Source organism: Procambarus clarkii, chromosome 43 (genome assembly GCF_040958095.1).
Source record: "Procambarus clarkii isolate CNS0578487 chromosome 43, FALCON_Pclarkii_2.0, whole genome shotgun sequence".
Classification (NCBI taxonomy): domain Eukaryota; kingdom Metazoa; phylum Arthropoda; class Malacostraca; order Decapoda; family Cambaridae; genus Procambarus; species Procambarus clarkii.
In genome coordinates, this window is record NC_091192.1 from 2,137,297 (window position 1) to 2,148,441 (window position 11,145).

General features: G+C 54.7%; 1 protein-coding gene across 1 annotated transcript; it reads right to left on the bottom strand.

Annotated features, from left to right (window-relative positions):
* Window positions 1–256: 256 nt before the first annotated feature.
* On the bottom strand, window positions 257–7,064 carry LOC138350056 (protein abnormal spindle-like). Its single transcript, XM_069300338.1, has 3 exons — window positions 6,903–7,064; window positions 4,532–4,774; window positions 257–991 (listed from the first exon to the last, which is right to left on the bottom strand). The coding sequence occupies exons 1-3, from the start codon at window positions 7,062–7,064 to the stop codon at window positions 257–259; spliced, it is 1,140 nt and encodes a 379-aa protein (XP_069156439.1).
* Between the last annotated feature and the right edge of the window lie 4,081 nt (window positions 7,065–11,145).

The following is an 11,145-nucleotide window of genomic DNA, read 5'->3' on the forward strand; positions in this document are numbered from 1 at the left end:
CAGCACACACTGTCTTCCCTGGAGCCTCAGCACACACTGTCTTCCCTAGAGCCTCAGTTCACACTGTTTTGCCTGGAAGCCTCAGCACACACTGTCCTGCCTGGGGCCTCAGCACACACTGTCTTGCCTAGAGCTTTAGCTCACACTGTCTTGCCTGGAGCCTCAGCTCACACTGTCCTGCCTGGAGCCTTAGCTCACACTGTCTTGCCTGGAGCCTCAGCTCACACTGTCTAGCCTGGAACCTCAGTTCTCGCTGTCATGCCTGGAGCTTCAGATCACATTGTCTTGCTTGGAGCCTCAGCTCACATTGTCTTGCCTGGAGCCTCAGCTTACACTGTCTTGCCTTGTGCCTCAGCACACACTGTCTTGCCTGGAGCCTCAGCTTACACTGTCTTGCCTGGAGTCTCAGCTTACACTGTCTTGTCTGGCGCCTCAGCACACACTGTCTTGTCTGGAGCCTCAGCTTACACTGTCTTGCCTGGAGCCTCAGCTTACACTGTCTTGCCTGGATCCTCAGCACACACTGTCTTGCCTGGAGCCTCAGCAAACACTGTTTTGCCTGGAGCCTCAGCACACACTGTCTTGCCTGGAGCCTCAGCACATACTGTCTTGCCTTGAGCCTCAGCACACACTGTCTTGCCTGGAGCCTCAGCTTACACTGTCTTGCCTGGAGTCTCAGCTTACACTGTCTTGCCTGGCGCCTCAGCACACACTGTCTTGTCTGGAGCCTCAGCTTACACTGTCTTGCCTGGAGCCTCAGCTTACACTGTCTTGCCTGGATCCTCAGCACACACTGTCTTGCCTGGAGCCTCAGCACACACTGTTTTGCCTGGAGCCTCAGCTCACATTGTCTTGCCTGGAGCTTCAGCTCACACTTCCTTGCCTGGAGACTCAGCTCACATTGTCTTGCCTGGAGCCTCAGATCACACTGTCTGGCCTGGAGCCTCAGCTCATAATGTTTTGCCTGGAGCCTCAGCTCACACTGTCTTGCCTGGAAATTGAGCTCGCATTGTCTAGCTGGAGCCTCAGCTCACACTGTCTTGCCTGAAGATTTAGATCACATTGTCTTGCCTGGAGCCTCAGCTCACATTGTCTTGCCTGGAGCCTCAGATCACACTGTCTTGCCTGGAGCCTCAGATCACATTGTCTTGCCTGGAGCCTTAGTACACACTGTCTTGCCTGGAGCCTCAGCTCACATTGTCTTGCCTAAAAGCCTCAGCACACACTGTCTTGCCTGGAAGCCTCAGCTCGCACTGTCTTGCCTGGAGCCTCAGCACACACTGTCTTCCCTGGAGCCTCAGTTCACACTGTTTAGCCTGGAGCCTCAGCACACACTTTCTTGCCTGGAGCCTCAGCTCACACTGTCTTGCCTGGTGCTCAGCTCACACTGTCCTGCCTGGAGCCTTAGCTCACACTGTCTTGCCTGGAGCCTCAGCTCACACTGTCTTGCCTGGAGACTCAGCTTACACTGTCTTGCCGGGAGCCTCAGCACACACTGTTTTGCCTGGAGCCTCAGCACACACTGTCTTGCCTGGAGCCTCAGCACATACTGTCTTGCCTGGAGCCTCAGCACACACTGTCTTGCCTGGAGCCTCAGCACATACTGTCTTGCCTGGAGCCTCAGCACACATTGTCTTGCCTGGAGCCTCAGATCACACTGTCTGGCCTGGAGCCTCAGCTCATAATGTTTTGCCTGGAGCCTCAGCTCACACTGTCTTGCCTGGAAATTGAGCTCGCATTGTCTAGCTGGAGCCTCAGCTCACACTGTCTTGCCTGAAGATTTAGATCACATTGTCTTGCCTGGAGCCTCAGCTCACATTGTCTTGCCTGGAGCCTCAGATCACACTGTCTTGCCTGGAGCCTCAGATCACATTGTCTTGCCTGGAGCCTTAGTACACACTGTCTTGCCTGGAGCCTCAGCTCACATTGTCTTGCCTAAAAGCCTCAGCACACACTGTCTTGCCTGGAAGCCTCAGCTCGCACTGTCTTGCCTGGAGCCTCAGCACACACTGTCTTCCCTGGAGCCTCAGTTCACACTGTTTAGCCTGGAGCCTCAGCACACACTTTCTTGCCTGGAGCCTCAGCTCACACTGTCTTGCCTGGTGCTCAGCTCACACTGTCCTGCCTGGAGCCTTAGCTCACACTGTCTTGCCTGGAGCCTCAGCTCACACTGTCTTGCCTGGAGACTCAGCTTACACTGTCTTGCCGGGAGCCTCAGCACACACTGTTTTGCCTGGAGCCTCAGCACACACTGTCTTGCCTGGAGCCTCAGCACACACTGTCTTGCCTGGAGCCTCAGCACATACTGTCTTGTCTGGAGCCTCAGCACACACTGTTTTGCCTGGAGCCTCAGCACATACTCTCTTGCCTGGAGCCTCAGCACACACTGTCTTGCCTGGAGCTTCAGCTCACACTTCCTTGCCTGGAGCCTCAGCTCACATTGTCTTGCGTGGAGCGTCAGCTCACACTGCCTTGCCTGGAGCCTCAGCACACACTGTCTTGCCTGGAGCCTCAGCTCACACTGTTTTGCCTGGAGCCTCAGATCATATTGTCTTGCCTGGAGCCTCAGCTCACACTGTCTTGCCTGGAGCCTCAGATCACATTGTCTTGCCTGGAGCCTCAGCTCACATTGTCTTGCCTGGAGCCTCAGATCACATTGTCTTGCCTGGAGCCTCAGCTCACATTGTCTTGCCTGGAGCCTCAGCTCACATGGTCTTGCCTGGAGCCTCAGTACACACTGTCTTGCCTGGAGCCTCAACTCACATTGTCTTGCCTGGAGCCTCAGCTCACATTGTCTTGCCTGGAGCCTAAGATCACATTGTCTTGCCTGGAGCCTCAGCTCACATTGTCTTGCCTGGAGCCTCAGCTCACATTGTCTTGCCTACAAGCCTCACTACGCACTGTCTTACGTGGCGCCTCAGCTTACACTGTCTTGCCTGAAGCCTCAGCACACACTGTCTTCCCTGGAGCCTCAGTTCACACTGTTTTGCCTTTAACCTCAGCTCACACTGTTTTGCCTGGAAGCCTCAGCACACACTTTCTTGCTTGGAGCCTCAGCTCACAGTGTCTTGCCTGGAGCCTCAGCTCACACTGTCTTGCCTGGAGCCTCAGCTCACACTGTCTTGCCTGGAGCCTCAGCTCACACTGTCTTGCCTGGAGCCTCAGCTCACACTGTCTTGCCTGGAGCCTCAGCTCACATTGGCTTGCCTGGAGCCTCAGCTCACACTGTCTGGCCTGATGCCTCAGCTCACACTGTCATGCCTGGAGCCTCAGTACACACTTTCTTCCCTGGAGCCTCAGTACACACTGTCTTGCCTGGAGCCTCAGCACACACTGTCTTCCCTGGAGCCTCAGTTCACACTGCTTTCCCTGGAAGCCTCAGCACACACTGTCCTGCCTGGAGCCTCAGCACACACCATCTTGCCTGGAGCCTCAGCTCACACTGTCTTGCCTGGAGCCTCAGCTCACACTGTTTTGCCTGGAGCTTTAGCTCACACTGTCTTGCCTGGAGCCTCAGCTCACACTGTCTTGCCTGGAGCCTCAGCTCACACTGTCTTGCCTGGAGCCTCAGTTCTCGCTGTCGTGCCTGGAGCTTCAGATCACATTGTCTTGCTTGGAGCCTCAGCTCACATTATCTTGCCTGGAGCTTCAGCTTACACTGTCTTGCTTGGAGCCTCAGATCACACTGTCTTGCCTGGAGCCTCAGCACACACTGTCTTGCCTTGAGCCTCAGCATACACGGTCTTGCCTGGAGCCTCAGCTTACACTGTCTTGCCTGGAGCCTCAGCTTACACTGTCTTGCCTGGAGCCTCAGCACACACTGTCTTGCCTGGAGCCTCAGCTTACACTGTCTTGCCTGGCGCCTCAGCACATACTGTCTTGCCTGGAGCCTCAGCACACAAAGTCTTGCCTGGAGCCTCAGCACACACTGTTTTGCCTGGAGCCTCAGCACATACTGTCTTGCCTTGAGTCTCAGCACACACTGTCTTGCCTGGAGCCTCAGTTCTCGCTGTCTTGCCTGGAGCCTCAGCACACATTGTTTTGCCTGGAGCCTCAGCACACATTGTTTTGCCTGGAGCCTCAGCACACACTGTCTTGCCTGGAGCCTCAGCACATACTGTCTTGCCTGGAGCCTCAGCACACACTGTCTTGCCTGGAGCCTCAGCACACACTGTCTTGCCTGGAGCTTCAGGTCACACTTCCTTGCCTGGAGCCTCAGCTCACATTGTCTTGCCTGGAGCCTCAGCTCACACTGCCTTGCCTGGAGCCTCATCACACACTGTCTTGCCTGGAGCCTCAGCACACACTTTCTTGCCTGGAGCCTCAGCACACACTGTCTTGCCTGGAGCCTCAGTTCTCGCTATAATGCCTGGAGCCTCAGTACACACTGTCTTGCGTGGCGCCTCACTTCACACTGACTTCCCTGGAGCCTCAGCTCACACTGTCTTGCCTGGAGTCTCAGCTTACACTGTCTTGCCTGGCGCCTCAGCACACACTGTCTTGTCTGGAGCCTCAGCTTACACTGTCTTGCCTGGAGCCTCAGCTTACACTGTCTTGCCTGGATCCTCAGCACACACTGTCTTGCCTGGAGCCTCAGCACACACTGTTTTGCCTGGAGCCTCAGCTCACATTGTCTTGCCTGGAGCTTCAGCTCACACTTCCTTGCCTGGAGACTCAGCTCACATTGTCTTGCCTGGAGCCTCAGATCACACTGTCTGGCCTGGAGCCTCAGCTCATAATGTTTTGCCTGGAGCCTCAGCTCACACTGTCTTGCCTGGAAATTGAGCTCGCATTGTCTAGCTGGAGCCTCAGCTCACACTGTCTTGCCTGAAGATTTAGATCACATTGTCTTGCCTGGAGCCTCAGCTCACATTGTCTTGCCTGGAGCCTCAGATCACACTGTCTTGCCTGGAGCCTCAGATCACATTGTCTTGCCTGGAGCCTTAGTACACACTGTCTTGCCTGGAGCCTCAGCTCACATTGTCTTGCCTAAAAGCCTCAGCACACACTGTCTTGCCTGGAAGCCTCAGCTCGCACTGTCTTGCCTGGAGCCTCAGCACACACTGTCTTCCCTGGAGCCTCAGTTCACACTGTTTAGCCTGGAGCCTCAGCACACACTTTCTTGCCTGGAGCCTCAGCTCACACTGTCTTGCCTGGTGCTCAGCTCACACTGTCCTGCCTGGAGCCTTAGCTCACACTGTCTTGCCTGGAGCCTCAGCTCACACTGTCTTGCCGGGAGCCTCAGCACACACTGTTTTGCCTGGAGCCTCAGCACACACTGTCTTGCCTGGAGCCTCAGCACATACTGTCTTGCCTGGAGCCTCAGCACACACTGTCTTGCCTGGAGCCTCAGCACATACTGTCTTGTCTGGAGCCTCAGCACACACTGTTTTGCCTGGAGCCTCAGCACATACTCTCTTGCCTGGAGCCTCAGCACACACTGTCTTGCCTGGAGCTTCAGCTCACACTTCCTTGCCTGGAGCCTCAGCTCACATTGTCTTGCGTGGAGCGTCAGCTCACACTGCCTTGCCTGGAGCCTCAGCACACACTGTCTTGCCTGGAGCCTCAGCTCACACTGTTTTGCCTGGAGCCTCAGATCATATTGTCTTGCCTGGAGCCTCAGCTCACACTGTCTTGCCTGGAGCCTCAGATCACATTGTCTTGCCTGGAGCCTCAGCTCACATTGTCTTGCCTGGAGCCTCAGATCACATTGTCTTGCCTGGAGCCTCAGCTCACATTGTCTTGCCTGGAGCCTCAGCTCACATGGTCTTGCCTGGAGCCTCAGTACACACTGTCTTGCCTGGAGCCTCAACTCACATTGTCTTGCCTGGAGCCTCAGCTCACATTGTCTTGCCTGGAGCCTAAGATCACATTGTCTTGCCTGGAGCCTCAGCTCACATTGTCTTGCCTGGAGCCTCAGCTCACATTGTCTTGCCTACAAGCCTCACTACGCACTGTCTTACGTGGCGCCTCAGCTTACACTGTCTTGCCTGAAGCCTCAGCACACACTGTCTTCCCTGGAGCCTCAGTTCACACTGTTTTGCCTTTAACCTCAGCTCACACTGTTTTGCCTGGAAGCCTCAGCACACACTTTCTTGCTTGGAGCCTCAGCTCACAGTGTCTTGCCTGGAGCCTCAGCTCACACTGTCTTGCCTGGAGCCTCAGCTCACACTGTCTTGCCTGGAGCCTCAGCTCACACTGTCTTGCCTGGAGCCTCAGCTCACACTGTCTTGCCTGGAGCCTCAGCTCACATTGGCTTGCCTGGAGCCTCAGCTCACACTGTCTGGCCTGATGCCTCAGCTCACACTGTCATGCCTGGAGCCTCAGTACACACTTTCTTCCCTGGAGCCTCAGTACACACTGTCTTGCCTGGAGCCTCAGCACACACTGTCTTCCCTGGAGCCTCAGTTCACACTGCTTTCCCTGGAAGCCTCAGCACACACTGTCCTGCCTGGAGCCTCAGCACACACCATCTTGCCTGGAGCCTCATCTCACACTGTCTTGCCTGGAGCCTCAGCTCACACTGTTTTGCCTGGAGCTTTAGCTCACACTGTCTTGCCTGGAGCCTCAGCTCACACTGTCTTGCCTGGAGCCTCAGTTCTCGCTGTCGTGCCTGGAGCTTCAGATCACATTGTCTTGCTTGGAGACTCAGCTCACATTATCTTGCCTGGAGCTTCAGCTTACACTGTCTTGCTTGGAGCCTCAGATCACACTGTCTTGCCTGGAGCCTCAGCACACACTGTCTTGCCTTGAGCCTCAGCATACACGGTCTTGCCTGGAGCCTCAGCTTACACTGTCTTGCCTGGAGCCTCAGCTTACACTGTCTTGCCTGGAGCCTCAGCACACACTGTCTTGCCTGGAGCCTCAGCTTACACTGTCTTGCCTGGCGCCTCAGCACATACTGTCTTGCCTGGAGCCTCAGCACACAAAGTCTTGCCTGGAGCCTCAGCACACACTGTTTTGCCTGGAGCCTCAGCACATACTGTCTTGCCTTGAGTCTCAGCACACACTGTCTTGCCTGGAGCCTCAGTTCTCGCTGTCTTGCCTGGAGCCTCAGCACACATTGTTTTGCCTGGAGCCTCAGCACACATTGTTTTGCCTGGAGCCTCAGCACACACTGTCTTGCCTGGAGCCTCAGCACATACTGTCTTGCCTGGAGCCTCAGCACACACTGTCTTGCCTGGAGCCTCAGCACACACTGTCTTGCCTGGAGCTTCAGGTCACACTTCCTTGCCTGGAGCCTCAGCTCACATTGTCTTGCCTGGAGCCTCAGCTCACACTGCCTTGCCTGGAGCCTCATCACACACTGTCTTGCCTGGAGCCTCAGCACACACTTTCTTGCCTGGAGCCTCAGCACACAATGTCTTGCCTGGAGCCTCAGTTCTCGCTATAATGCCTGGAGCCTCATTACACACTGTCTTGGGTGGCGCCTCACTTCACACTGACTTCCCTGGAGCCTCAGCTCACACTGTCTTGCCTGGAGCCTCAGCTCACATTGTTTTGCCTGGAGCCTCAGCTCACACTGTCTTGCCTGGAGCCTCAGCACACACTGTCTTGCCTGGAGGCTTAAATCACATTGTTTTGCCTGGAGCCTCAGCTCACACTGTCTTGCCTGGAGCCTCAGCACACACTGTCTTCCCTGGAGCCTCAGCTCACACTGTTTTGCCTGGAGCCTCAGCTCACACTGTCTTGCCTGGAGCCTCAGCACACACTGTCTTCCCTGGAGCCTCAGCTCACACTGTCTTGCCTGGCGCCTCAGCTCACAGTCTTGCCTGGAGCCTCAGCACAGACTGTCTTGCTTGGAGCCTCAGCTCACACTGTTTTGCCTGGAAGCCTCAGCACACACTGTCTTGCCTGGAGCCTCAGCTAACACTGTCTTGTCTGGAGCCTCTTCTCACATTGTCTTGCCTGGAGCCTCAGCACAGACTGTCTTGCTTGGAGCCTCTGCTCACACTGTCTTGCCTGGAGCCTCAGCTCACACTGTCCTTCCTGGAGCCTCAGCTCACACTGTCCTTCCTGGAGCCTCAGCTCACACTGTCCTGCCTGGAGCCTTAGCTCACACTGTCTTGCCTGGAGCCTCAGCTCACACTGTCTTGCCTGGAGACTCAGCTCACACTGTCTTGCCTAGAGCCTTAGCTCACACTGTCTTGCCTGGAGACTCAGCTCACACTGTCTTGCCTAGAGCCTCAGCTCACACTGTCTTGCCTGGAGACTCAGCTCACACTGTCTTGCCTAGAGCCTCAGCTCACACTGTCTTGCCTGGAGACTCAGCTCACACTGTCTTGCCTGGAGACTCAGCTCACACTGTCTTGCCTGGAGCCTTAGCTCACACTGTCTTGCCTGGAGACTCAGCTCACACTGTCTTGCCTGGAACCTCAGCTCACTCTGTGTCCACACAATCGTCTCTCTGGCCTGAGGATTCGCACTGTCCTACCTCCTTTCTCTCTTTTCTAATTTCTTTTCTCACTGTTATTGTGTTTTTAGATTCAACTACTCGGAACAAATGTTGGAAGTAGCACGAGCTATGGTGAGCATGTCGTACTTACCTGGCATAGGAGATGTGCATCTGGGACTGTACTGTTGTTTTAGATTCAACTCCTCGGAACTAAAAATCCAAGTAGCTCGGGCAATGGTGAGCCTCCTTTACTGGCACAGGGGCCGGATTGTTGCTGTCGCAAACCTCTCAGATTGATTGATAAAGATTAAACCACCCAAGAGGTGGCATGGGCATGAATAGCCGTAAATATCTTTTCAACTTGTTCCCGTCTTTTATACCCCTGGAACCCCCCCCCCCCCCCCCGTTTCCGTTTGATTATCACACGAAGCTGGTATTTTCTCGGATAGGGATCAACTCGCCAATCTTTGATGACTATCGACTATCTAAGGTTAGGATTATGTAATCTTACCTCTCCTCCCTGGGGCAGTCTCGTGGACTAGGCACCCTTACAAGTCACCACTCAGACCACCTTCACAACTGTTACATGGAGAAGTGGTGGGAAGAGGAGAGGCGAGCAGTGTTGTGCAGTGTGGAGGAGTGGTGGCACGCAAGCGTACAGGTTAAGAGGGAGCGTGAAGTGGGGACAGATGGAAGAACAGTTTGTAGGGGAGGCTTCATAGTCATAGAGAAAAGAGCCAGGACTTTACCCAGCAGCAGGGCGATGATTCCTCGATACTTGTCGCGGAATTGATGGAATATCCAAAACATCAGGGCGCGAAGAAGTCCGAGCGGCAGCCAGAAATCGATACCTCACCTTTTTTGTGTGTGGGGAGGTGGGGGGGGGGTGTGAGGGGGCTGTCTCGGAGAGCTGACTGTTCCAAGTTTAGAGCTGGTGAGTTTGTGAAGGACTCTAGGTCTTCTTGTCCTGTGTCTTGCTCCGAGTTGACATGGCCGTGCTATCACTTGAAGTCGGTGAGGTGGACTCCATGAGGAAGTCTTGCAAGGAGTAGGTGGAATGCTGCGGCGATGGAGTGCCTACTGAGAGGTCCTTGTCTGAGGAGTCCGTGGCGTAGGCTGTAGTTGGTGAATTTTGTTTGGGTCTCACTCTCTGAGGTTGAGGTTGGCTCTGGGGTCGATGAGTGGCGGTAGAAGCTGGTTCAGTCACGTCGGTGGTAGTGTTGGTGGTCGGAGACAGCATGTCTGCGCGCGCACCTGCCGAGATGGTGATGGTGGGAGCCCTGGGGGCTGGAGTGGAGGATGCTGCTGTTTGTGCAGCCTGGGTCTTTGGCGGAGCTGAAGTCTGAGTTGAGATTGACCTTATTGAAGTCCCCCTGTTTGGTAGGGAAGGTAGTGAGACTTGCGTCAGAGGCTGTGATCGGGTTCAGGCCATTGACTAGGTACAGCCTGTTTAGTTCCTTGACGTATCGGTTGTTGTCTGTTCCGGCAAGCCTCTCCGCTAGTCTAATATGACCAGTGCCTGTACGTGATGCAAGGGGCTGCGAAGGTGCCTGTGTGGTCGTGAGTCACCATTGTGAAGGTTGGGTCGCCTGGTGGGAGGAGCCACTATTTAGTAAGACTGGGTAGTCTTTCGGTCGGTTGGTGGGAGCTGTGGTGCTAAGTTGAGCGCCTGGGGCTCTGATCGCGGAGTTAGAAGAGTTGTCTTTCTTGGCTTCAACCTGGACCTTGATGATTTCCTGTCTGCGGGGACAGCGGAAGGAAATTGCCGAGTGGACGCCATTGCAGAGCAAGCAGCGATGGGTTGTTGCCTTGCATATGGAGTAATGATGGTACAGTGCGCACGGGCTGCGCTTCTGGACTGTTTGCTGACACTTGTTAGTGGGGTGGGAAAACTCGTAGCACTTGATGAGGTGGGAACACTTGAAGCACTGATGGAGTTCGTGGTATCTTTCCTTCCTTATTTGGTACGGTGGAATCTTAATGCCAGAAACCTTGCATGGCAGCCTGGGTGGCCGCAGCTAAGGAGGTGAAAGAAATCTTCATTGTCGTCCTATCGCTGCTGCAAAACACTAGTGCACATAACCCCAGGTTTGGGTTTTCGTCCTCGATGTTGGAAATGATCTTACTTCCAGGTCGGTGAGCGATACATCAGCTGGTCCTGCTGATAAAACCTGATCTTTCCGCTAGGTATTGACGTGGGAAGAAAGTATCGAGGTGGTGCGCCTCGCGATTTGGGTTTTCGTTGTCCTGGAGTTTTCCTAAATCCTCCTCACATGAGAAGAGCACAATATCCTCACTTTCCTGACTAATGTCAGTGACTGTGATGCCGGCCACCTCCTTGAGAATCCTCAAAATGTGTTTTTTTTTTTTCCGAAAGCATGTCCGTCTAGAGGGGTAGCCGTAACTTTGTACCGTTTGGGACGCATCGTCTCCACCCCTCTACGGGTCGTAGTGGCAATAGATATTTTGTGGAAAGGTTTCGGGCTCTCTCTGGTACTCCTCCGGGTAATGCTCATTACACAGGAGGCCATCCGTCTACCCCCCACTCGGGAAGATAGTGGAGCTGACCTCCTATGGTAATGTGTTTGGCCTAGAGTAGAGTGGAGAGGTGGAGGTCCGCCCGCGGCCGCTGCTCGCGTTGCAATGTGGAGTGATGGGGAGTGTGCAGGTGTGGTGGGAAGAGGAGAGGCGAGCAGTGTTGGGTAGTGTGCAGGTGTGGTGGGAAGAGGAGAGGCGAGCAGTGTTGGGTA